Genomic DNA, 27,816 nt, shown 5'->3' with positions numbered 1-27,816 from the left:
AGATACCATCCCCTTGCCGTGTCCCTTTGTTGTTAGGAGGAGGTTTTCGAAGGTTGTCAGGGGCCTAGTTGCTGCTGATTTTACTACTTGATTGTTTAAGAGGGCATGTAATTGGTGGTGTGTTAACCAGGGCATTTGGGTGTCTTCTAGTTTGTCCTGTATTTCTTGTGTTGACAAAGGTTTATTTTTATTTTGATAGAAGTCTATTAGGCGATATAAGCCTCTGGTTTGCCAGGTTTTAATCTGGAGGTTTTGTGCTGCGTGGTGGAATAATGGGTGGTACACCAGGGGAATTAGTGGGGATGGGGCTGGAGATAGTTTGCCTATTTCTGCTTTCCATGCTTTGAGCATGGTTTCTGTGTGTCTGTTAAGTGTTGTGGGTATTTTCCTTAGTTTGTTTGGGAAGAGTGGGTATGCTGTGGGACAATGCCAGTCTTGATGGACCAATGGTCTGACTTAGTGTAAGGCAGCTTCTGATGTTCCTGTGTGCTGCTGAGCGTTCACTTAGCAGCCATCCCTGATACATGTACCTACATGATATGCAGAGTAATACACAATTTACTGTGTGATCAGAGGTCACAATGTTAAATAATAAATACTGCTACTAATAACAACATACAAAATGAAATATTGTTAACATTTTAGGTGTACAGTATTTGGAAGTAAAAGCACAATGTGACTCAGGCATTTGCTCTATGACAGCCCATCAACATGCGAATGCCATCACTTATTGTCAACTGACAGACATGCATGTGTCAACCATATCATAGTAGCAGGATTAAAAAATCCCTTCCAGTAGCACCTTAGAGACCAACTAAGTTTGTTATTGGTATGAGCTCTTGTGTGCATGCACACTTCTTCAGATATACATAGTAGCAGGAGTAAACCAATGTTAACTGATTCCTGGAAAAACACAAACATAGACCTCCGAAGGGCAGCATAACACTCCATGTTATGATTTACTACCAACTTGAGAGATCCTGACCTGCTTCACAGCCTGGAGCCATTTGGTGAACATTTTAGCACATGAGAGTATGATTTATGCTACCTCACGGTAGCCCTTGAAGCAGGACCTTTACCTTCTCTGCAAAAGCACGAACCGTCCACTGGGGAGCACCCGCCATCGTTTCTGCAGTTGCAAACCAATGAGCAGTTGCCTCCGTATGTTCCGGCTGCACAAACGACAGAGCAGTCTTCTCCCTGCAAACCAAAATGAAACCAAGCTGAGGAAGAAGGAGAGGTATGGGGTCCAGGTAATCGTGGCCAGCTCAGAAGCTAATAAGAGGATCGTAGAACTTGCCCATCTCTACTGAGAAGGCCCAAACTCCTTGCACTTCCCTCAAGGATGATACAGCTGAATCCCTGAGGGCATCTGGAAGAACGCTCAGAAAGAGTAATTTCCTAAGGCAGCCTTCTTCAGCTTGGTAACTTCCAGATGTTTTGACCACCACTTGCGTTAGCCCCAGGCAGCATGGCCATATACGGTAACGGTGGGGCTGATGAGAGCTGTAGTTCAAAGCAACTAGAAGGCGGAAGAAGAAGAAGAAGAAGAAGAAGAAGAAGAAGAAGAAGAAAAAGAATAGGAGTTTGGATTTGATATCCCGCTTTATCACTACCCGAAGGAGTCTCAAAGCAGCTAACATTCTCCTTTCCCTTCCTCCCTCACAACAAACACTCTGAGAGGTGAGTGGGGCTGAGAGACTTCAAGAAGTGTGACTAGCCCAAGGTCACCCAGCAGCTGCATGTGGAGGAGCGGAGACGCGAACCCGGTTCCCCAGATCTTAACCACTACACCACACTGGTAAGCTTGGTTCAGGCTGTCCCTAAGGTATAACAGAACAACACAGTGGCCTGCAGCATCTCAAAACATGTAAATGGACACAGAGAAAAAAATACACAGAACAATCTGCATGCTGCTTCCAGCATCCTGTGTAGGAAACGAATCACGCCAGAAGCTAAACAGTGCACAGTTAATCCATGGAACTCACTCCCACATGAAACTGGGATAGCCACCAACTTGGATGATTTTAAAAGAGGATTGGACCAATTCATGGAGAAGAAGGTTGCCAATGGCTACTAGTCATGATGGCTGTTGCTCTGCCTCCACAGTCAGTTTTTCTGAATACTGGTTTCTGGAGAATGCAGGAGTGTGGCGTGTGTTATTGTGCTTGAATTATGTTTGTGAGCTTCCCACAGGCCTCTGGTTGGCCAATGTGAGAATAGGATGCTGGACTAAATAGCTTGTTGCTTTGACCCAGCAGGCTCTTATGATGTTCTTAAGTGACCCTGAAATACTGCAGAAGTGGGAAACTGCTATGAATCTTGTTGAAACCCCTTTCAGTTTTGCATCACATTTATAGTTATCCTTGAAAGGTTGAATCATCATAGCAGCAAAGCTGAGATTCTCAACATTCTAAGGAAGCATCTCCGGGTCTGAAAAGCAGCCTGGGCTATCCAGCCATTGCCATCTCCTGCTTAGACAAAGTCCTTCTACACAAAGTCCATTGTTTCCCAGGAACTGACAGCATCACAATGGTTTCTTTGGGACTGGTGCAAAAGGAGAACAGGGACAAATTATTGGCAGCCGTACAGCGGGAGGTAGGAAAGGTAAAATGGCAAATCTCTCTGAACAGCTGTTTGCTCATTAAGAAAAACATCACGGACAAAGCGCTAATCACAAAAGACGACAAGGGCTTAATGTCGTGCGAAGCTTGGTCTCCTCGCAGAGGCAAAATAAGCAAGCAAACAAACAAACAAACAAGGCCCCAAAGAAGTGATATTTTCAAATCCCAGAGAAACTGCTGAGCATACATAATGATGTATTATTTATATTGCAAAATCAATGTATGAGATGCTCTGCAAATTAGCACAAATAAAAGGGAGGGGAAATGTCTGTGCCCCAAGAAAGTTGCAAAACTGAAGTTCATCTGTGCAATGGAAAGGCCGGAATATATATGCTTTATGGAATCTCAAAACATTAAGTCAGACAGTTACATTATGGCATTCATCTACTGAACCTGGACTGAAGCACTGAGCTAACAATGGAAATCAGCGAACATAAGAAGGGCCTACTGGATCAGGCCAGGGGCCCATCTAGTTCAGCATCTTTTTCTCACAGTGGCCAGGGAAAACTTGTACACAGGTGGACCTTTTTCGTTGAGAAGGATGGTGCCCAAAGGAATGTGTGGTAGGAGCTATTAAGGTCAAGGGGTGTGTGGAGAAACTTCAGGGGGGGGGGAAAGGTTCCATCAACCTTCACACGATAATAATCCTCAAAGCCACTCCTTTAGTTTAGAGACAGAAGAGCTTGGCATTAACTGAGTGAGGGATGAGGGAACTTCCCAACTAAGGTCAACACTACATGGCTTTGTGATAAACACACATTTTTAAAAAGTGTGCTTAAGCTGGTCACTTTTATTTGGAAGAAAGAAAACAGTCGTGTCCCCACCATTCTGGAGTGTGCTCTTGTTCTGATCAGGGTCCCTCCCTGGTTTCCTGCCACCCCCCACAACTGCTATTTGTTCCAACTGTTTATCATTAAGAAGAAGCAGTTCAAAATATGGTGATATTCCATGGCCACTATGGCTTTTTATCAGGCAGACTGCCAAGCATTTCCTCTGAAAGGGCCGGCTCTACCATTAGGCAACGTGAGGTGAGGGATTGTGTGAGGCAAGCAGCAGCAGCATGTGCTGCTTCCTCTAAGCTAGTCTGCTGCTCTCAGGTACAGTGGAAGGCCAGGATGAAGACATGTGTCTTCTACATCTGCTGAAAACTGCACAATGAAGGTACCAGGCACATCTTCTTAGAGGTGGCCAGAGAGAATGCCCTCTCCCAGGCCACCATCCCACAGAGCTTTTGCGGGTGGTGGGACTGCTAAGAGGGCTTCAATCCTATGCACAGTTGCCAGACTACAAGGCCTATTGAACACAGTGGGGCTTACTTCTAAGTAGACAGACATAAAGGTAAAGGTAAAGGGACCCCTGACCATTAGGTCCAGTCGTGACTGACTCTGGGGTTGTGGCGCTCATCTCGCTTTATTGGCCGAGGGAGCCTGCGTACAGCTTCCAGGTCATGTGGCCAGCATGACTAAGTCACTTCTGGAGAACCAGAGCAGCGCACGGAAATGCCGTTTACCTTCCCACCGGAGCGGTACCTATTTATCTACTTGCACTTTGACGTGCTTTCGAATTGCTAGGTCGGCAGGAGCAGGGACTGAGCAGCGGGAGCTCACCCCGTCGCGGGGATTCGAACCGCCGACCTTCTGATCGGCAAGTCCTAGGCTCTGTGGTTTAACCCACAGCGCCACCCGCGTCCCAGACAGACATAGGATTGCCCTTTTAGCTTCTATACCAGAAAACATATGACTCAAACCAGCTGCAGCCGCTCCAAGCAGGGATTAATTCTAAATGCAAAAATCATTAACATTTTCACCTCAATTTGGGGAGCCTGGCTTACGGAATGAGATGCACGTGGGCACTACTATCCAATTGACGCACCCACAACCTCCCCACCTCTGACGATGATTGCAACAGGCTCTCTTCCTTGCCAGTCATTAATGAGTATATATTCTATTAGGCTGGGGATCAAGTGTTAGCGGATCTTTTCTCTTGCAATATGGTGTTTCAGATTCCTATCCCATTTACCAAAATTAATCAACATCTGGGCTCCATATGGTGACTGTTCTCTCCCTCCCTTCTCTCCCACCCTTTTCCTTCTGGGCAGTTTGGCAACTTAATCAGTACGCAACATTCCAGCGGAAAGGGTACCACTGGAGGCAGCATGAAACGAGAAAGGATAGTGAATTAAATTCAAAATGTATAACCCACCCACCCCATGGGAAGTGGGGGAAAGGTGTTATGGCTATATTAAGGAATCTCGCCATAAATAGACTGATATTTAATGCCTCTTTTTCCCACAGCTGAGGATTCCATATGGACCACGTGAAGATTCATCGGCAGTTAATTGTTTGCTGTGGGATTTCAGCTTAAAGGGCTGATTTGAAAGGGCTGTTCTCCGTTCCTGAGCTCAATGGAAATGCTTGCTTCCTCCTCCCCACGTAACCCCCCCCCCCCATGCAAGCTGCTCTTCACCACAATGTTGGGGAGGAAGATGAGGACAGGTATCTGTATTGTATCTGACTCTCCTCCCCTGGCTGTTATGGAGATTTCCATAATATAATTTCCATGAGAAAGATATCATAAGACAAAAAGGTTACTCTCCCACCAAAAGCTGGATTCTGGATCTAATTCTCGCTCCCACTCCGCCGGCTGATTTTAGCCAAAGAACAAAATTTTGATCAATCCCAGAATGAACCACTGCCCTCTCTCTCTCTTATTGATTTTTTTTGCTGTGGTTTTATCCATGTATTTTCTCATTGAAATAATGGAAATTGTCATATTAGCAGGGTGGGGGCAGACACAATATGGATACCTGACTCTTTCCACCCTTCATGGTGAATGGCAGCTTGCATGGACTGCATCAGGCTTCAGGTGGGACAGCTGCACATTTGAGAGGTACCCTGCAGAGGTCTTGTGGTTGAGGGTCACAGGGAGTAGGGGAAGGATGAAGACCTGTTTGTGTTTCTACAGTAGAGTCCCAGTCTCCAGCATCTTAGAAATGCCCAATCAACATGAAAGGCGAGCTTTTTAGTCACGGAGAAGCAGTTTTCTTACCCCTTGTGCTGACTGGTGCCAAGAAGAGTAAACGAAGATGAGTTAGCTACGGAGGATGGGCTCCTAGGGTCTCAAAAGGGTTGCAAAAAAGAGAGAGAAAATGGGGTTGCCTCCCCCACCTTTGGCTCAGGCCCCACCCACTGCCCATAATGTGGCCCCCAACAGATAACTCCCAAAGGAATGTGGCCCTCAACAGGAAAAAAAATGGTCACCCACTACTGATTTAGGGAGAAGGTTGTATTTTTTTCTTCTTTTCCTGTTTCTCTTTCAAAAATGTAAAATGCACATTTTTTGTGCCCCCCTCCCCAGCATCATGAGTAAGGCAAGGGTATGAAGCAGAGTGCATTAAAAGAGACACAGAGGGAATTTGGTGAAATAAAACCCATTGCTCCCCCATCAAGGGAGGGTGTTGTAGGAAATGTGCAATTTGCAGGGGCCACAGATGTTTATAAAATCCAGAGAGTAGGTGAAAGGTACCAATAGACACCTTTATCTCTGCAGGTCTGAGTGACAAAAATACAGGGGTTGCTTGATCCCAGAATCTGCTATGCCAGATAAGCCGATTTATTTCATAAACCGTGGATGTATTTAAATGCTGTGGGATGTCCTCCTCAAACATTCCAGTGCACTGATGCAGATCCTAGATATGGATGTGTGTATTTGCTAACTTAAGGGCAACATTTACAATTAACCCACCTCAGCTCCTGACAAGCAATCCCCCGCAAGGGGAACATATGGCTTCCCATATCAAAGTGGGGAGAACAGACTGAGTTCCCTAATTGGGTTCCTGTGGAAATTAAGAGGGGTGCTTCTCAGGTACATACACAGCAGATCTAAAATTCTGAATCAGCCTTCCCTCCAGATGTTTTTGGACTGCAACGCCCATCAGCCCCAGGCAGGACAGTCATGTCTTTAGCCTTCCAAAAAGAAGGATGATCTCTGGAAGGATGAGTTTCCTCTTGGAGCGCTGCTAATAGCTCTCTGCAGGTGCTGTTATTGGTGCTAATGATAAAATACTGGGCAGGGAGGACGGGTCATGATGTGAGATAAACAGCCCCAGGGATCCTGTTGCATGGACGAGAACTTGCAGGTCTGCTGAGGGAGGAACTACGTGAGATCTCGGCAAACCTGAACATGCTGAGATAATGCAAATGTGGGAACATTTGGCAGGGTGGGGGGTGGGAAGAGAGAATGGGCCCATTTGTAGGAGAAAGTAGCCAGGCAAGAGAAGCGATAATTTATCCTTTGTATACTTGCTGATTTCTCCTTGCATATGCCCACCTCCCCAGCCTTTTCCCTCAAAGTTTAGTGGGCAGAAATCAAGTTAAGCGCAGTCAGAGGGGCATTTGCAGGGGAGACTCCATGGGTGGGAGCCGGGAGGGGAAAGGATAAGCACCCCATCCTGGCTGGCAATACTCCCCTGCAAATGTCCACTTCCTGGCAAACATTTGCACAGTGCAAAGAACTGTGCTGTTGTTGCCTAACTGTCTCACACTGCGTGTCCAGAAGCTGACATGGGGCAGCAGACTAGCTGCTGTTGCCTGCCACTTGAAATCTCTCATCTGAAGCGGCTGCCTCACCCTGCCTGTTGATAGGGTTGGGCACTCAAGAGGCCACTCAAGAAAATGCTTGGCAGTCTGGCAGATAAAAACCACAGAGCCCATGGAAATCAACGTGAGCACAGACACTTGAGCAATGCAAAACAGGTTTTTTTCCAGGAGGGTTATTTTTTCTTTCAGAGCAATAGCAGGGAATGGCCATAGTTCAGCAGTTAGAGCATCTGCCCTGCATGCAGAAGGTTCCAGGTTCAATCCCAGGCATCTCCAGCTAGGGTTGGGAGACACTCCTTGTCTGTAACCCAAGGGAGCTGCTGCCACTCAGTGTGGAACTAGATGGATTCAATGATCTGGCTCAGTATAAGGCAGCTTCCTATTTCCAGTGGAATGGGTCTAGCTGGAAATATCTCCTCTGATTAAAACTCTCTTTTAGTGTGCCCTGGCAGGAGGACCTGGGTGGACCCAACCATTTCAGCCATGAAAACATTCATAAAGGAAAGGGTGAGGAGGAGCGAGAGTGCAGTCAAGCGTTTGACTGAACAGCATTGTTATTCAGACTCCTTGCCATGTAAGATCAGTTTGTTATTTAAGGTCAAAGCGGTAAAACAAACTCATTGAGTTGTTCAAACAGAAAACCGGCGACTTTGTTTATGCCATGAATATTTAGTAGGAAAAGGAAGGACTGCAACTATCCAGGTACCAAGTAACAGGGCAAAAGGGACCCTGTTTTGCATGCAGGTGTAGGTGCTTTGTGGCTGCCCTAAATTACTGAATTGCTGAATGCCTGTTGTAAATTATTCCCAGGGCGTAGTGAACTTCAAGGGCTGGATAAGAATCACCATCCACTTTCCACTGCTATGAACATAAGAAGAGTTCTGCTTCATCAAGTCAAAGGTCCATCTAACCTAGTGTCCTGCTCTCACAGTGGCCAACCCGATGCTCCAAGTGGAAGCCCAACAAGGGAGGTAAAACCTAACCATTGTGGCTGGCAGCCATCATCTTGTAAAGTAGTCCAACTTGATGGTCAACACTCCCTCCGGTAAGGATGAGTTCCATATTCTAGCTATGTGCTGTGTGTAGAAAGTACTTTCTATTGCCTGTCTCGAATCTTCCAACATTCAGTCTCATTGGATGCCCCCCAATTCTAGCATTATGAGAAAGGAAAGAAAACATTTCTGCAACTTACTATTAATACAAGTTTTTGGAGTCCTTCCAGAGGCCATGGAGATAACCTAAGTGAAGGAGCTCCATAGATGCCCAAGCACATCTCAGCAAAGTTTAAAGATCTGCTCCTGGAAGCATTCAAGATTAACAAGGACTAACAAACGAAACCTCATTCCAATTGGATTATACTCTAAGAGCATTTGTTGTTGTTGCTTTTAATGATCTAACAGACTATTATCAGCACTTAGGTGAAGGTTCAAGCTAAGTGATGGGACACCTGCTTTGCATCCAGAAGGTCCCTGTTTCAATCCCTGGAAGTATCTCCAGCTAGGACTGGGAAGCAGAGGTGGAAGTTGGGAGAGCTGAATTTAAGACTGGAAGATTGAGGAAGCAAGAGTGGCAGATTTGTCTGTACCTACAGCAGGGACGCGGGTGGCACTGTGGGTTAAACCACAGAGCCTAGGACTTGCCGATCAGAAGGTCAGCGGTTTGAATCCCCTTGACGGGGTGAGTTCCCATTGCTTGGTCCCTGTTCCTGTCAACCTAGGAGTACAAAAGCACATCAAAGTGCAAGCAGATAAATAGGTACCGCTCCGGCGGGAAGGTAAACGGCGTTTCCGTGCGCTGCTCTGGTTTGTCAGAAGTGGCTTAGTCATGCTAGCCACATGACCCGGAAGCTGTACGCCGGCTCCCTCGGCCAATAAAGTGAGATGAGTGCCGCAACCCCAGAGTTGGCCACGACTGGACTTAATGGTCAGGGGTCCCTTTACCTTTACAGCAGGACAGCATCCATGCAAGCCCTGTTCACATGTTATTCTTTACTCTCTCTTTCTCTCTCTCTCTCCCCTGTAGTGGTCAGAAGGCTGCTTGGCGGCTATTTGTGAAGCATGGAATTAAGTTCTAAGATTTGCATACATTTCTTTCAAAGGGCCCCTGAGGAATGCAGTTAAATAGAAAGTGAAATAAAAGGCTTTAATTCTATTGTAGAGGTTTTCAATCATTTCTCAGGTCGTTATCCCCCTCCCATTCCCAATTTGAATCTGAACCACAAACTAAACCAGCTCCCTGCTCTTGATATGCAAAGAGCCACACGGGTCTCTAAGCAGGTGCCTTTGACAAAGCAATATAAAAATTCCTAAGTGTTAAAAGTGGATGAAAAGGAAGGAAGGAGATTGGTGAAGGCTAGATTGCCCTGTGAAATGGAGATGAAATAAACTCAGTCTGAAGTCTAAAGTTAAGGTACCGGGCCCCTGCGGTACCGAAAGGCAGCGGCAACGGAAATGCAATGCGACATGCCCACATTGCCAATTAAGGGAGCCAAATGGAAGAGACATGTCAACAAGTTGCAAAGAGGCCCTGGCACAAAGCCGAAACCCAGGGACGTCACTGCAAAATCCCAGGAGACTGCCACAAATATGAACACAGGGGAGACACAGAGGAAGGACAAGGAGGAGGAGAAGCAAAGGGCTGAAGGTGTCCTCTCCCTCCGGTGACTTTTAAATATTCTGTGTAACTGAATGAGATCTGGGAGGTCAAGAAGCAGCAGGAGGATACAGTCAGGGTCTGGGTCTAAAAATACAGATAGTTTGACATGAGTAGGGATGGGGGAGAAAATCATTTCTGTTCACATTCAAAGGTGACCTTATCTTTCTTTCACTTTCTGAAACAATGTGAGAACCCAAATACTGCTTCCATCCTCTGAAATGCACCCTTCCTCAAGGAAGAACTCTAACCAATGTTTACAAAAAAATGCATTATTTTAGGGGAAATGTGTACAGTACATTAATCAAGACGGCATGTGTTTATTAGGAGAAATGGTCACTGAAATGCAGACAAGTTTTCATGGGGGGTTAACAAATAAATTCACAAATTGCTGAAGAAATGTAGAGAGCTGGAATTAAGACTTGAAGAATGAGGAACTTGGAGGACCCAAAGCAACAGTTACATTCTTTCCCTAGGTACCAGGGGGAAGTATGCAGACATTGTTAAAAGGGAGATAGGAGCTTCTTCTTCTTTTTAACTAACTAACAAAACTGTGACAAAGTACTTTTGGGTTGCTTGGAAGCAAACCTCTGGGCATGTGTCAAATGTGTTCTCAAGCACAGCCATCAGCAGTGAGATTCAGATGCTTTCCCCTCTGCACCAGATTTATTCAGGCTAAGGAAGGAACCTCAAATTAAAGAACACAAGAGGAGCCAATGACCCATCTAATCCATCATCATCATCCTGTTCTCACAGTGGCTACCCAGATACCTGTCGGAAAGCTGTGGGAGCAAGTTCCATAGTATGCACAGGGTGAAGCATTATGATGGTGATGATTACTATGGCTACAATTTATTATCCAGCCTTCACCCTAAAGTCCCAGGGCAGAAATGAAACTGGAGCAACAAACCCTGAACAACTCGGAATGTTACATACAGAAAGAAACAGGACACAAGCAATACATGCTAAGCTCAAGCTCAGATGAACTGAGAGTATCTTGAATACCAGACATAAGAAAAGGTTATATTCCCAGGAATATACTTGCCCTCTCCTTTCATATACTGTAGAATTCTAACACCCATTGATTTGGACGTGGAGCCTCCGTATTACCGAGCTGTAATGGCTACTCCTCCGGCCGTATCTTCAAACCCTTCCTAATTGCAGATTATTTCCAGTGAATATTTCCCCTCTCTCCAGACCACCAGTCCTGACACCCCATCACTTCTATTTTCTAAACAGGGCCAAGTACACACTTGACCTTGTCATCTAATGGGCACTAGGCAAACAGTGTTTCATCCTCCCACACCCTTGAAGCATTTTAGCTCTCATCCTGCTCTTTTAAACTTTTGTGCTGTTTTCTTGTGTGTGTGCTTTAATGCATAGTGTGTATTTATTGTAAACTTCCCTGAGATCTTTTTCAATGATCTATGGGAAATCCAGTTTGAATTCTCCCTGATAGGTGTGAAAACAGATTCTACAAAAGTAGCTCTCTGCTACTGGTATCTTCTAACTCTTTTTTTAAACCCCCCCCCAAAAAAAACCCTGTATGAATGTTTGGCTTTCTGGAATGTTGGGAGGAAAAGGCACCTTTCTTTAGGAGAAAACAGGTGCCTTTTATCTTCTGTGTTGCCAGCAGTAAGAGATCCACAGCTGGTTAAATAGCACAGGATAAAAGATGTTCCTAGTACAATTGGGGGGGGGTCACACTGTACGTCCTCTTGCGCCCATAGATAATGTGCAAAATGAAAATCACACACGCACACACACAAAGTCCTCTTGCGCCCATAGATAACTTGCAAAATGAAAAGCTGGCTTTTTTTTTTTTTTGCCAGCGATGCTCCACTTAATTGGACAACTGCTGTGCCGTAATACCTACCCCAATCTCACATAGCGCAAAATTTATGCTGGTGATCGCTAACAAAAACAGCCCAATAAAATAGCTGGATTTATTTTACAAATGAAAAGGGCTGTTAACAAAGCGGAGCATCTGATATGCTCACTAAATCAAGGATAAAAGGATAGGAGCTCCATTGAACGTCACCCCCTCCCGAGTTTTCTTCTTCTTCCAGAAACTTCAGACGAGAATAGTTCCCCCCCCCCGCACTAAAAGTACATCTGGAATCATATCAAAGGGAAACCGATCATTTAAATGAGTTAAATTGCCATCACAGACCCTCAATGGATCCAACAGTCTCAGCTCCAGGTTCATTTCTGACATTAAAAGGAGAAGCCTTTTTTGCAAATTTTATAAACTCCCTTTCCCCGCATTCTCTAATCAATAGCTTGAGGCCAAGGGAAGTTTTGTTCATTATGTGAAGAACACGGATACATTGTGCAATTGTAATATGGATGATAAAAATATGTTGAATATGGTCCCCTGGAAGGTTGAGATGTGAGAGGCAGTGTGGTGTAGTGATCAAAGCAAGTGTGGGTTATAGTTTTGGAAGGTTATTGTTTTGGTTATAGTTTTGTAGCTCAGTAGTAAAGCAGCTGCTTTGCATGAAGAAGGTCCCAGTATCAATACTGGGAATCCTCAGCCTTGGCTGGGAGATCCTGGAGATCCATTGCCAGTCAATGTAGACAATAGTGAGCTAGACAGACCAATGGCCTGATTCAGTAAAAGGCAACTTCATAACCTCTGGCCTATGGGCCAGATTAGACCCTCCAGGAATCCTAATTTGCTCCACAATGCTGGTTCCCCCAAGCTGCATCCACCTGCCCTACATCTGATGTAAAAAATGGCATCTGGGCAGATAAATAAAGGTAAAGGTACCCCTTGCCAGTCTTGCTCATCTCACTCTATAGGCCCGGAGCCAGCGCTGTCCGCAGACACTTCCGGATCACGTGGCCAGCGTGACAAGCTGCATCTGGCGAGCCAGCGCAGCACACAGAACGCCGTTTACCTTCCCGCTGGTAAGCGGTCCCTATTTATCTACTTGCACCCGAGGGTGCTTTTGAACTGCTAGGTTGGCAGGTGCTGGGACCGAACGACGGGGCAGATAAATATATGGCTGCAAAATAACAAATTTGGAGCCTTAAGGTGCATTCCTGCTTGTTCCTCAGCAGGTGGACCTTGAATTCAGCTTTCAAATGCAAGACAAACACAGATCAGTTGCACTCCAGAGTTTCTGATTATGAAGTCCTGAGCGCAACTCATCCATGCTGGAAGCAAAGCTTGAAGTCATCACTAATGACCAGCTGATTGACTTCAAGCCTCATTGAGGTCAGGCACTCTGGAGCATAGCTGATCCTTGCTTAAAAGCAATGGTCTCCCAGCACCACCTTCTGAGACCTGTCTTTTAGGAATGGTCAGAGCCAACTGGAGCATAGAAACCCCATTGGACGATTCCTGCAAGGTGACCAGAAGGAGACGATGGCGGTTGATGACACAGTTCATTGACCCCCTGAGTAACTGGCATGCACAGAATTATGAAACCTAAGGAAATACATGCACATATCTTTAATCTGCAAAATGTATACAGGCCGCAGAATATGTAGTTCACCATATTTATTGATATAAAAAAGCAGAATATGCACCATCCACTTAAGCTAAAGTTTCTTTCCTGGATGCTTTAGTTGAGATTCCTGCATTGCAGGAGGCTGGACCAGATGACCCTCAGGGTCCCTTCCAACTCTACAATTCTATGGTTCTATAAGCTATGTAAATTCTAGTCAAGGAGGGTGACTTTGGGAGAACAAAAGTATGCAATAGGGCATTCAGGGTTAGGGACCAGGAGGCAGCAAGCACCAGGCAGTGGTGAGTGCTGTGTGCCAGGCACTTGGCAGGGGTGACGGGCAGGAGGCGGTAGCATGGGCACTGCCTCAATCTGAGTGGGGGAGGCATGATGGTGTGGGGAGTCTTGGCAGTGCTGCTGCTGGCAAGGTGGTGGGAGGTGCAGCCTCCCAACTAACCTCTTGCTAGTCTTGCCACTTTGGGTGGCAGCTTCTTCTCCTCCTCTCAGGGTGCAGCTTGCTTCTGACTGCTTCATGGATGGGGCCCGGCTGTACACCAAAGGAAAAAGATTTCTGCTTTGCCCCACCCACTTTTGCCTCTGGCCACACCCACCTCTGGCATACTGTGTCCCGAAGACTTTCTTTCCCCTGTCCACCAGAGAACATTCAGACTAGGTTCAAGAGCTAGAAGTTCACTCCTCTCTTGAAAACCTTGCTCCTTTCAAATCCCCTCTGGATCATAGATAATCTTATTATTGGAGGTCTGTGACATATGGCTTTGCTGTCTGAACACGGCAGGGGGATGGGAATGGAATTATTCTGTCCTGGAAAATACATTTTTATCCTCATATTGTACAAGAGCAATCTCCCCAAACTGTCAAAACAGGTGTGTGTGTGTGGAGGGGAGAGAAAGTCAGGTTGACTCCTTTCATATCAAATCCTTTCGTATTGGTGATGAAGTGCTAGTTTTGCTCGACACCGCTCTGAGTTCGATAAAAGTGGACAGGTCTTCAACAAATTGGAGCTTAAAGAGATGAACTCGTTAAAGCAATAGAAGTTCTGTCACCTCGCTATGATGTATCGACATGAGGGGCTCACTGAGGTGGCAATCGCTGGAAGGACATCATGTCAACCAAGAACTCAACTGCATTACAAGCTTCCCACAGCTAAAGTGGTTTAACTAGGTATAGCTGGTGGCGCAGGTTGCTCTAACACAGTCTTTGCCAACTCCATGCACTCCAGTTGTGCCCTCATGCAGGCCAGGGCTGATGGGGCTTGCAGTCCAAAACAGCTGAAGGGCACGAGGTTAGTGAAGGCTATTCCAATGGGTTAGAGCAGAGGTAGTCAACCTGGGGCTGTCCAGGTGTTCTGGAATACAGTTTCCACCATTCCTTCCCATTGACATGCTGGCAGGAGTGGATGGAAGTTGCAGTCCAAAATACCTGGAGGGCACCATGTTAGCTATCATGGGGTTAGAGTTACCTGCAAATACAGGTAAAACCACCAAAGCCAATCAGCACTAACTAAAGCAAGACAACACAGGAGCCAACTCCTAAAGGCCAAGGTCCCTTTGGCCCCCACAACTAAATATGTGAGCCCCCTCCCAGTTGATGGGCATATGGGGCAGGGCTTACCTGCCCCCCCCCATATGTTATTCATGTTGGCACCTCGTTTGACAGCCAGCTTTAAAGTATGCTTGGTACATGTGAGTCACCAAGGTTTATTTCCCCCTTGTGAGAGAGGGAGAGAATCAACTCTGTAATTCTGGAACTGAGAGGAAGCCTCTCATTTGGAAGTGCTTAGGTGGCAGAGTGGCTTAAGAACTAGACGTGGTATGGGAAGTTTCTGGTTTAAACCTCACCTCAGCCATGAACTCTGCTAGGCTAATCTCCATAATTCCTGGACTTTGCTGGCTGGGGTTGATGATATTAGCAACTTTGCATTAATATCATGTTTTTATATGTAACTGTATTTTGGGAATATTTTTTGTTGTTGCTTCAGTTTTCTGTACACCGCTTATAGATATTTTAAACATATTGAGCGGTATAGAAATTAATGATGTGAGGGACTGATGGGAGTTGTAGCGCAACAACAGCGACGGAAGGGCACCATATTGGCTGCTCTCATCTCTAACCAACACACCACACTGACTCTCAAAATAATTTGGAAGGTACAAAGACCCAATTAGTGATATTTATCAATGCTAAGTCCTGAGTAGGCTGAGACCATCATAGGATGAATTAGTCCCTACTTCTTCTATCTTTCCTTAACACCTAGCAGAACCAAGGAATCCAAAACCAGGTGCGTTCTGCAAAAGAAAAACACAATGAGAGGGGCCTGAGGCTCCCCTGTCCTGAAAAAGGAACAAAGAGCCATCAGTGAATGTTGACTCAGCATCTTACTAATGATCCTCTCTGAGAAAGTTGCAATTAGTTGTGGGCTGAGCAGTGAAAACACACCAGCCATGTTTCAAGGGCAAATCTAATGATGCTCTGAGCTAACAAGTGAGCACTGGAGGTTCTTTGCAAGACTTCCCTGCAAGGCAGGTCAAGAATCCCACAGTCTCATGCTATGCTTAATTAATGAACCAGACCCTCCCTTTTGACATTTTACAGAAATACAGGAATGAAAATCAGAAGCAAACAGAAAATCGCCAGCCCTAAGGTCTTGCTGGTGATGTATTCTGAAAACCTTCAAACGATATATTTCTGTTGCTTTGCAGTGGCATAAATGAGCATGTAACTCCAGTATTCATGGGTCTGGAGGTTTTTTCCTTCTCTGATGGAAAGACATTATAATCCTGGAAAAGACAATACAGTAGGTTTCTGCAGCAGCTCTGCTCCTGACTCTTGGACTTTGGTCCAAGTCTGTTTAATAGCATCTATAGCTTGGCCATGGTGATTTGTGCTATGGTAACCTCATGGCTGAACTACTGTAACATACGCTATGTGGGGCCTCCCTTGGGATTGGTCTGGAAGCTGCAGCTGGTGCAGAATGTTACAACCAGTACCATCTACCAGGCTAACTATCATTAAGCAATTTATATAAATGCTTCAAAACAAATAAATAAATAAATAAATAAATAGTGAAAAACTGAGATGCTCCTTAAAGTTATACAGCATCCAACTTGTTCTTCAGCATCTCAGTTAATGCTGATTTGCTTGGTATACTTGGAAACTCCTGCTTCCAAAATTTGAAAACTTATGTCAGCTACAATGAACTTTGGACAGACAGCACGCACCTGTGATCAAGATGTCCCAAACGCATTTTCAGCTGACACTGAAAACTCCACACTGAAGGTGCCTGAATGCAGTTTCAGGGTTAAGAGGTTCCACAGATTTCCACCACAACAGAGAAAGTCCTCTCAGAGGTTACAGCCAGCTGGGCAGCCACTGTTGGTGGAATCACAAAGGTCCACCCCTAACCCACCGCACAGCAGCAATCTCAGTTACAGAGCTAGCAGATATGTGTAGAAACACTCTTTCAAGTATTCCTTATTTAAGGGAAAAGAGTACTTTTAATTCTTAAAACCTCTTGAGAAATTTTGACTGCTTTCAACTTCATTTCTCAGGCAAGGAGGCACTCAGCTCCCTTTTTATCAATGCAGGGAGCTGGGGCTGAGTTATAATGGTCTGGTTTGCACAACACATAAATTTAAGCCATGGTTTACTGGGACCTCATGAATGTGTGGGTTCCCAGAGAGGAGCTAGCAGCTGCTGCTTTCCTCCCTGGTCCTTTTTTAATTATTATTCTGCACTGAGCTAAGTCACAGTTTGGCTTAGCATGTTGTCCAAACAAGGGCTTGTGGTTACACTTTCTCCTCCCTAACCATGAGCCAAGGTTTATGCCATGTATAACCAGACTAAAGACTTTCCCAAGGCTATATGATAGGTCTGTGGGACTGAAACCCAAGTAACATCATTAAAAGAGGAAGATGCCTTATACTTAGCCAGCCTACCACTCAACTGAGCTCAGTTTTGTCTACACTGCCTGGCAGCAGGAAACCAGGGTTTCAGGCAGCATTTCCCCCCAACCCTACCTGGATTTGCTGGTGACTGAACCTGGGACCTTCTGCTTGCAAGGTCGAGTCTCTACCCCTGAGCTATGGCCCTTCCCCAAGTCTTCCAGAATGTTTATCAGGGACTGTTGTTTTTAAAATCTAAACTTGTGAATTGAATTACAGGTGACCCCATTGTCATGCAGAGGCTGCTCTCTCCCTCTCTTTCCCCCTCAATTATGGCAGTCAAAAGATGCTGCACCCTCCCTGTTTAAAAAGTACAATAGGAAAATAATTGGAATTTATTCTAGCAGGAAGGCAGATTCTGACCTCATTTCAGCATAAATCTGAACTTTACCTGGCAAGGGCAAAATTAAAGAAAAGAAGCATTTGAACTTCCTGACCTCTCATTGCTAAACTCAGCTCAGGCACACTTAGGAATGCAGAGGCATCTGGAAACCAAGGATGTTTTTCTCTTGCTCTCCAAATGCCTCTTCCGAAGGCATATTTGTGCCTATTAAGAACCCCATTTCACCCTAAATGCTTTGGTCAGGAAACTAAGGAAGGATCTGCACAGAAGGCTGTGTGTGTTTGATAAAGGTGCAAATCTGCTTGTAATCACTTTCTCCTCCTCGCAGCTGCATCTTCTTCAGCTTCTTCTATTTTAAAATAGATGCTGGTCCGTTGAACAAAAAGGCAGCATTGCCCTCCCACCCCTCTTTTCTCTTGGTGCCATTCACAGTCGTCTTGGCTTTGCTGACAGCAGAATCCAACTCTGCTCGGTCATACGTTGGGGTGATGGCCCTTTTGTAGATAAGTTACCCAGGATATGAAATGCTCAAGGCTACCCCTCTGCGCTATCCCCCTTTATAAACTCCTACACACTCTGAGATGTGCTTTGTGACTTTGGTGTCACACTCCTGAAAGAAATGGTCAAACAAGATCCTCTTTCAGGTCAGCCTGCTGCACAGCACCTGATTATTTTATTTCTCTCTCATTATTTTATTTTTTCAACAGTTGCATGTCATGGCCACTGAAATATTGGCAGCTTCTTGGATAACACCACAATTAGAGAAGGAAGAAAGCAAACACTCTGTTTCTTTGGAAAAAGCCACAGCAGACTGTGCGGTGGAGCAGTGATGCTCCCCTGAGCTTGGAATAAACAAGTTACGGATACTTACCAGGAAGGAAAAGGTGGAGGTGCCAGGGAGGTTGGCATGATGCAAATGCATTGTGTTGAACTGTGCCAACCTCCCCACAGCCTCGTCCCTCCCCTTCTCCTTCCCAGTAAGTAGCAGTGATGCAACTGTTGGGAGGTTAAGTGCATGTTGCTGCCCCAAGCCAACTGCTACTGGGGGGGAAACAGCTCAGTTGGGTTGGGCAGCTATTTTCAAATACTAGAAACACAGTAGATGAAGAGCAAGAACCTAACTGGGAAAGCTGAAGGGAAGTCAATGAATACTTTGAGGATTTGGGCTGAGAGGTGTGTTGATTTCAGCTGAAAGGTGCAAGCCCGTACATGCAGCAGAACGAGGTGATAGTGAGGATTGCACCATTTCATCCTGCTGGTGGGTTATAAAAGGATTGGGCTGGTAGGCTCTCACAAGTAGGACCTGCAACAAAATGTTGCAGCACAGAGTGCTCCTGTTCAGGATTCCAACTGGCCACTCACCCATGCCCTTTTCTAGGATGTTGGAAAGAGATGCATGGGCATTTGGATTGCAAATCCACTGCAATCAATGGGGATTATTACAACTTTAGCAGTGGGATGACTTTCAAAAATGGTAATGAAAAGCAACCATTTTGGGGAGCCAACACTTTGAGTCTTCTGTAACATTTACATATTTTTTTTCCTTCTTCTTATTTTTGTAGCTATCTTGTCTTGTTCCAATCACCTTAGCCAGGGAAGCTGTCCAGCAGATTGCTGGTACCGTGGTCCTGAACTCTGAGTCATCAGTCTCAGAGTCTCCAATCATTAGTACCTCAGAAGAGGGGATGAATCCCCTCCCCAGCTCTATCCTGTATAGACCTACCAGCACCATATTCTGCACCTAGCTCCCTGTCCCCTGGCCTATGGACTTGGATATTACAGAGGATCAAGAAAGCCCTGAAGAGCATCCAAAGATCAAGTCTTCACTGCCAAAAGCACATCATCTAGGAGAAGCCAATGGCTGCAAAGGACACTGGCACTTTAACTAGCAGGTCTGAATCAACCAAAAAGTGGTACAGTGGTACCTCGGGTTACATAAGCTTCAGGTTACAAACGCTTCAGGTTACAGACTCCGCTAACCCAGAAATAGTACCTCGGGTTAAGAACTTTGCTTCAGGATGAGAACAGAAATTGCGTGGTGGCAGCGCGGCAGCAGCGAGAGGCCCATTAGCTAATGTGGTGCTTAAGGTTAAGAACAGTTTCAGTTTAAGAACCGTCCTCTGGATTGAATTAAGTACGTAACCAGAGGTACCACTGTAATTCAGTCTGTGTCATCCAAGTCCAGTATATAAAGCTCTGGCTGTTGCAGAAAGCCAGTGCCGAGACAACTTGGGTTGTTGCCTTTTAGTAGTGATGGAAGGAGCTATGGACCAAGACTGTTAGGCTAGGAGCAGGCCTATGGAAGCTGCTGTAACAGTGGCTTTCAGGCAACAACCTAGGGTTCAAGAACTCAGCCTGGCTGCCCTATCCTTCCTAGTGTAGTTATGGAGCCCTAATCCCAACCATCTCTGGAATGGAATGCCTTGTGCTGCCCTTGAGACCGAACTTCATTTTGGGGCTCATTGCCACCACTGTTCTTGAAGACATGGTGGTGGCTGCGGGGAGATGCAGAGTTGTCAGATGAGTGCACTCAGGGCCCTTAATGTTCCCCAATTCCACCAGTTCCCTGGGTGGCACACTGTCCTGGGGAATAATCTCGAGGTTTCCCTCTGTCTCCCCCTGGTCATGGGAAATGTTGGGGGTCCCCTCTGATTCAGAGGCCGTGGCTAATTCTAGCTCTGAGAGTTAGCAGTTCCTGACAGCTCAGTAACTCTGTGTAAGATGATGTCTTGTGTTCCGACTCATCCTGTGCATGACAAACACACTTCCACCACAATAAATTAGCAATTCCCAGGCTTAACAACCCCTCCTGGACTAATTGCCAGAGATTATTGTATATTATGAGAGCGCAATGATACTAATGCCTAAATATGCTCCAGTGATTATGGTGCTATCTTCAATAACCAAGCTGTTTAAATGTCAGTGCGGAGAAAGCTCTTTAGTGGGAGATGAAACGTTATTTTCAAAATGGGCCAGAAGAGCCTAATCAACCTTTTCAAGAATGTTGCCTTGAAACAAACGTGTTGTTATTTTGACTATCTGATAAACATATGCAAAAAGAACCAAAGTGGGAGGTCCTATGAGCAACACTTACATTTAACACCAGAAGGGAGATGATGATGATGATGATAATGATAATAATAATAATAATAATAATAATAATAATAATAATAATTTTTATTTATACCCCGCCCATCTGGCTGGGCTTCCCCAGCCACTCTGGGCAGCTTCCAACCAAATATTAAAATATAGTAATGCATCAAACATCAAAAGCTTCCCTAAACAGGGCTGCCTTCAGATGTCTTCTAAAAGTTTGGTAGTTGTTGTTCTCTTTGACATCTGGTTCCACCATACAGTACCTCCCCTCCTAGCAGCTGATCACCCCATCTCCTTTCCCATCTAGATACCAGAAGTGATCCTGGTAACACAGACATATAAGCGGTGGAGCATGGGCAACCTAGGTAGCAGGGTATGTGTGTGTCAGCTTCTAACATCCATGCCCCTCCACTTTTCATATAACAAGTTGTTATTTTTGCTGTTATTTGATTCTCATATCCCACCTCCCAAATAGAGCCCAAGGCAGTTAATCCGGAAAAAAATAGCATAAAAGCAACAATACAGAAAAACAATAAAATGCAACATGATGGGCAGCAGATAGACGGCTCTCCCATCCAGACATGTGCCAAAGGCCTGAACAAAAGGTCTTAAGCAGCCACCTAAAGTAACATACATGGGGGCAACTGGATCTCCATCAAGAAGGAATTCTACAGCTGGGGGGCCACCACTGAGAATGTCCTGCAACATGTCACCGCCCTGTGGGCCATGCCCCCGTTTAAAATATGAACAGTAAAGAAATGGGACAGACCCAATAAAAGTAAACATTGGTCCCGCTCCTTGGTAGTCAGACTGTTCTGACAGCTCTCCTTTCTGGAGATGTGGAGAGTTAGAAGCTTCTCTTACACCTGGTGTATTGGAGCTGAAAGGTAATTTGTGGTTCTGGGAAAGATCTTAAGCAGCAGACAATCATACTCATTTGTTCAGTTGGTGCTTGGTTATGTTCCGGCCCAGTGATGCACGTGGCTTGGATCTGATGTGCAGTCTGAGTTGCTAAGCAACCGGCATTATGGGATTGCCACCCGATGCTGCTGAGAAGTGGGTAGCGGAACCCCCTAGAACTGGTATCTCAAGAGGGAGCGACATATATATGTAAGGGTACGCTTGCACATATTCAATAGCATATAGCAAAAAACTTTTTCGAGTTTTTGTTCTAATTTCAGTTAAAAACCCTTCTTCTTTATTTCTATTATTGCTATTATTGCAAGTATCCAAAGCAGTGATCAGAGGAGGAATGACCACTGGGCAGAGCGCAGAGAGAAGAAATGCCATGGTGCATCTGCAGCAGCACAACTGGATGCCTTCATCTGCCCCAGCTGCAACAAGACATGTCTCTCCTACATCAGTCTCTACAGCCACAGCAGGCGCTGCAACCGCCCAACAGTCTAACCTCACCCCCAAAGGCGCACTCCTCCATTGTCTCCCTAGAGAGACGGATGCCAACATGTAAGTAAAAATACTGATTACTGATTGAAAACAGCAACAGACAAACATAGAAAACACAAGCAGGGCTTTGGGGAAAGGCTGCAGTTAAGTGGCAGAAAGTCAGGATGAGGATTCTCTTTGAACCCTTGTAAAGCTGCTGCCAGTCAGTGCTGACAATACTGAGCTAGATGGACCAATGCTTTGACTTGGTAGAAGTTAGATTCATATATTTTGAAATGCGCCACAAGGAAGGACCATAGCTCAGTGGCAGAGCACCTGCTTTGCATGCAGAAGGTCCTAGCTCAATCCCTGGCATTTCCAGGCAGGTCTGAAAAGATGGAGAGCTGCTGCCGGCCAGTGTAGACAATACTAAGTTAGACGGACCAATAGTATAAGGCTGCTTCTACAGTTGCTCCTGCCATTACTAGCTTTCCGTATTTATCGCCCTCTCCTTTCCAAAGGGGCTCAGATAGAACTCTGAGCTGGAATAAAAAATACTGACAATATCAGGGGAAAGTTCTCCAGTGTTCTGATCACTTAATCGAAATGTGCACACACACCCCCCCCAGGGCTTACCATATATCCCGGGCCACAGGAGCACTTCCCTGTAATACTATCACAATCTGCTCCATTCTGGCAGTGGCAGGCAAGCTGGCAGCTTTCGCCGTAGTATCCTGGAGGACAGGTGTCATTGCAGTAGAGTCCTGCCCAGCCGGCTTTGCAGTTGCATTCTCCAGACAGAGGGTGACAGCTGATAAGAGGAGAGATAGGTATTAATGAGAAGCACCAGTGGGAAGGGGAAAGAGAAGGCATCTGATTATTAAACCGCATCATTTCAGGGCACGGATAACCGAGTGAAACACACACACTCTCAAGACGCCTCTTATCTGCATTCCCAACGCCAAATCCCCTACAGCCGGTAGTTGAGCTTGTCGGATGCCACAGAATGCTCACAAACATTTCTGCTGTGTGGGAGATGAGAGGATATCTGCCCACAACAGAGTGCTGACTGTTTCCACAGTGGAAGTGAAAGGCCACTTTGGCTGGACAAAACCTCAGACACTGTTGAGGGAGTGAGGGGAGGGGTAAGAGGGTCTCTGTGCTATTGGCTGGAAATGGAGGGCAAGAAACCATTGTGCTTGGCACACAGAAAAGCTGAGAGCTGGGCAGACACACAAGCAGAGACTACAAAAGCAACATAGATAAAGCTGTCAAAGAAGTAGTGGCTCCACCAGGTAATCCCTATATCAGACCCTCCAAGTGTTCCTATTTTCCAGGAACAGTCCCAGAGTTACAGAAGCTGTCCGGGTTTCTGATTTGGTCCCTGATTGTCCTGTTTTTCCTTAGGATTTCCTATTTTCTCTTGGAGTGCATGGAGTTATCCAACCCCCAAGCCATCTGAAGGCAGCCCTGTATAGGGGTGTTTTCTTAATGTTTAACGTTTTATTATGTTTTGTATATATGTTGGAATCAGCCCAGAGCGGCTGGGGCAACCCACTCAGAGGCATAAATAGTCAAATTATCATTTTGGAATAGGATGTCCCTATTTTCATCGGAGGGTATGCTATGTGCATAGACAGCATACCTAGACAGCATCTTAAAAAAACTAGACAGCATCCTAAAAAGCAGAGACATCACCTTGCCAACAAAGGCCCGTATAGTCAAAGCGATGGTTTTCCCAGTAGTGATGTATGGAAGTGAGAGCTGGACCATAAAGAAGGCTGATCGCCGAAGAATTGATGCTTTTGAATTCTGGTGCTGGAGGAAACTCTTGAGAGTCCCATGGACTGCAAGAAGATCAAACGCATCCATTCTTAAGGAAATCAGGCCTGAATGCTCACTGGAAGGACAGATCGTGAAGCTGAAGCTCCAATACTTTGACCACCTCATGAGAAGAGAAGACTCCCTGGAAAAGACCCTGATGTTGGGAAAGATGGAGGGCACAAGGAGAAGGGGACGACAGAGGACGAGATGGTTGGACAGTGTTCTCAAAGCTACCAGCATGAGTTTGACTGAGCTGCGGGAGGCAGTGGAAGATAGGAGCGCCTGGTGTGCTCTGGTCCAGGGGGTCACAAAGAGTCGGACCGACTAAATGACTGAACAACAACAACAACATGCTATGTGCACATCCTTTATATCAGCAGTAAGGAACCTTTTCAGCCTAAGGGCCACATTCCATCTCAGGCAGACTTCTAGAGGCCACATGCCATGGAAAAAGGATGGCTGGGCAATGGGTGTGGCTTTTAGCTTTGGACTGCAGGCTATATTACAGTCATGAAGAACCCAGAGGTTTCTATATCCTGCCCATATCTCCATCGAGACAAGCAAGAGGCACAATTAAGTCCAAATACACATTTCAGTCAGGCAAAAGTACTGAAGGAGGGTGTAGAGCAGGGCTGGTTTCAGCCTAAGTAAGCTTCCTGAGGGCCTGATAGACAAACCTCAAGGGCCGTATCCCTTCCCTGGGTCTGAAATTCTCCACCCTTGCTTTATGCACACAGACTGTCTCGCCCACACCCTCTCGGTTGGAAGAGACCCTCCTTGACAATCTGGGACAGAAGTACAATGTGGAATCCTCACAAACAAACATTTATTTGGCTTTCCTAATTTCCCCTCCTTCCCTCACCGCCTTTGTTTTGTTACCAGCAGAAGTGATTAGTGCATAATGTTGTGACTAAAAATTGCCAAGTTCTGTAGCTGTCATGTGCTTCTTCGGAGGATTCTGGTAACTAATTAAAACAATTCATCAGCTTAATAAAAAAAATCACCAGGTTTCCGCTTGACAAAGCACTCCTTGGAATTATACGCTGCTCGGTTCACACCTCTTAACATTTAGATGAAAAAGTAATAAAAAAAGCTGGAACTGCAACCCCCCCCCCATCTCTGCATCTATTAATCTTCAGGTAATGGGAACAGAAAACTAAACAGCACAGAAATAGTTTAGTTTCCCTCGTTTTGCGTTTTTCCTCCTGGCGTGCAGAACTGTACATTTCCAACCAGCTTTGCATCGGAAAGCTAAATTAAATCTTTCAAAACTAATATATGTTCCCAGCAATCTGAATTGGCCTGTTACAATTCAATTGAAAAATACGGCATCCGGTAAGCATTTCAACCGCAAGGCGGAGTCTTTTATAAATAAAAAAAGAGGGGTAGGTTCCCCCTCCCCCCAAATCTCCTCATGAAATATGAACACTTCATGAATGGTAAAAGATATGTCCCAACCAAAACAAGGGCTGCATGAGATGCAAACTGCAAGGAAAATAGAGTTAAAGCAAACTGACTGCATTCAGAAACAGGCTGAGGGTCCCTCTCCCATTTCAAGTCCACTATACATCTGGTGATATTCCCATGTCTTTTGTTTCTCACTCTCTCCTGCACAAACTCGCTTCCCAGGAAGATTTATGTTTGCGATTTCATGTGCTATTTACTTAATGCAACCTTCTCTTTGCTTTGCCTTTATTCCAACATCTACCTATCACTGATATAGCAGGAGAGCTACTGAAAGCCGTGTTTGCTCCTGTCTGTGGATCTTGATCCTATATTGTTTGGCCACACCACAGCAGGGACAGCTGATGTAGTGCCCTCCAGCTGTTTATTATTATCATTAGTATTACTGTTATTACTATTACTATTACTACTATTATTGATTTATTGATCGCATTCTAAACCACCACCTGAAAGCAGTGAGGCAGTTGTTGTTGTTGATGATGATGTATTTATTAATTGTCTTCTAAACCACTGTCTCAAGGTGATTTGTACATAAGATAATTAAAAACAGCTAAAAACACAAAAACAGCAAATATGTTTAAAATAAGACACTCCTGGCAAAGACCCATTTATCTGCTGGGAAAGCCTCTCAGAACAAAAATGTCCTCAACTGTTTCTGCAAAGTGCAGATAGTGAGTTTCTGTCATATCTCGACAGGAATGCTATTCCCCAGAACAGGGTGAGCCACACTAAAAACCCTGCTCTTTCACATTACTGTGGAAAAGGCTTCTGAAATCTTTGGAACTTACAGGAGAAAGTCTCCCACAGACTGCAGCAAACTATTGGGCGTGGAAGGCAGCCTCTCAAGCAACCTGGTCCCAAGCTGTATAAGGACTTCTATGTTAGCATCAACACACTGAACTTTGTCCAGTAGCAGATTGGCAGCCAATGCAACTCCTACAAAGTGATATACACTGGTGGTACTTTGCCCCCACAAACAACCTAGCTGTCACGTTCTGCATCAGCTGCAGCCTCTGGACCAACCCCAAGGCTATCCCCACATAGAGTGCATTGCAGTAACCCAGCTGTGAAGTTACCAATGCACAATCAATTGTGCTCAAGCTATCCTGATCCAGGAATCATATTCTTGGACTACAGCTCTCAAGATCCCCAATGGAAGTTGTTGTGTAAGAGCATTTGGAGGGTGCCATGATGGCTAGAATGTGCCAGAACCCTGGGAACTGGTTGTACATAATTAGGTGGGAATGCTAGTACTGTACAACTTCATGGATGGAACTGAACGCATGTGGGAGTTGGGGGGGGGCTTATGGGTTTGTTTTGTTCTTGTTTTTGTTATGCATTTTGTGTTTTTATTTTGCATTTTTATGCTGTAAATCGCCCTGAGATCTTCAGATGAAGGGCGGTATAATTGATTGATTGATTAAATCCCTACATTTTAATAGCCACAAGGCTGTTTTCAGAGAAGGTGAGCTCTCCTTTCTCAGCTTAGGTGCCCCCTTTGTCTTGAAACTTTGACAAGCTGCTGAAGAGTTGCTTGGAAAGTCAAAAGCTGAAATGCCAATGGGATGAATGAAAATAACATCTACGGATCTCTGCCTCCCGCTATCTCTTTTGTTCCACCGTGGTTGAGATAAGACCAAGTAGAATGACAGATTTTTATCAACAGGGAGAGACTAGACTCATTTATTAAGAGGAGCAGATACCATCTGGAGACAAGAATGCTTGAAGACAGTACAAACAGATGGGATGGGGGAAAAGAAAACCAAGGCGAAGAAGCAACCTGGCCAGCTCAGAAGCAGTGCAAGGTGCAAATATTCTCCTGGGAGAGTAAATGTTCAGAGGGACATTTCCCCCATTAAATTTAAAGTCTTGCTTTGAAAAAGCTCAGTCTCTATCCATCTAGATGGCAGTCTTATCAGATAACTTTAAATGATGAGAAAGGCTAAAGACACAGTATCTATTCTATAGAGGTTTGGCACCAATATTAATACTTTTATATAAATGCTAATTATTCAAGCAGGGTAATATTAGCCTCACATGAGAGCTGATACAGAGTTTGTGACTGGAATGAGCTCTGAAGTCCAAGTTCTGGTGACACTACAGTCTGTTTGTTTAGAAGACTTACAGCCTGCCACGTGGGTTCTTTTGCACTATGCAAAAATTTAATATTTTCCCAGAAGGGCAGATGATGACCCTGGAGCCAGAACTATTTTTAGCAGGAACTTGGGGGAACTCAGTTCCGGCACTTCTCAGTTGGGTGTCATTGCCATTCTAAGGGAACTGGGGGGGTGTTCATGGTGAGTTCCAGCACCTCTTTTTCTAGAAAATAGCACTGCTAGGAGCCATAGCAAAAGAAGAGAACAACAGAGCTAAGACTACCAAGTTACCTCTACGGAGTAGTCAGCAAGGAGAGGG

At 45.3% G+C, this 27,816-nt stretch overlaps 1 protein-coding gene across 7 annotated transcripts in view; it reads right to left on the bottom strand.

Moving 5' to 3' along the window:
• Window positions 1-27,816, bottom strand: part of MEGF11 (multiple EGF like domains 11) — a 336,636-nt gene that overhangs the window by 77,074 nt on the left and 231,746 nt on the right. For all 7 annotated transcript variants that reach the window (XM_083475008.1, XM_083475007.1, XM_083475006.1 and 4 more), the window contains 2 exons: window positions 22,750-22,924; window positions 1,080-1,200 (listed from right to left, as the gene is read on the bottom strand). In XM_083475008.1, coding sequence (XP_083331134.1) covers window positions 1,080-1,200; window positions 22,750-22,924 — 296 coding nt within the window. The remainder of the gene's footprint in view (window positions 1-1,079; window positions 1,201-22,749; window positions 22,925-27,816) is intronic.

Source organism: Podarcis liolepis, assembly GCF_965112155.1.
Source record: "Podarcis liolepis genome assembly, chromosome: 14".
Taxonomy (NCBI): Eukaryota; Metazoa; Chordata; class Lepidosauria; order Squamata; family Lacertidae; genus Podarcis; species Podarcis liolepis.
The sequence above is the reverse complement of the archived record's forward strand: the minus strand, read 5'-3'. Positions and strand labels throughout refer to the sequence as shown.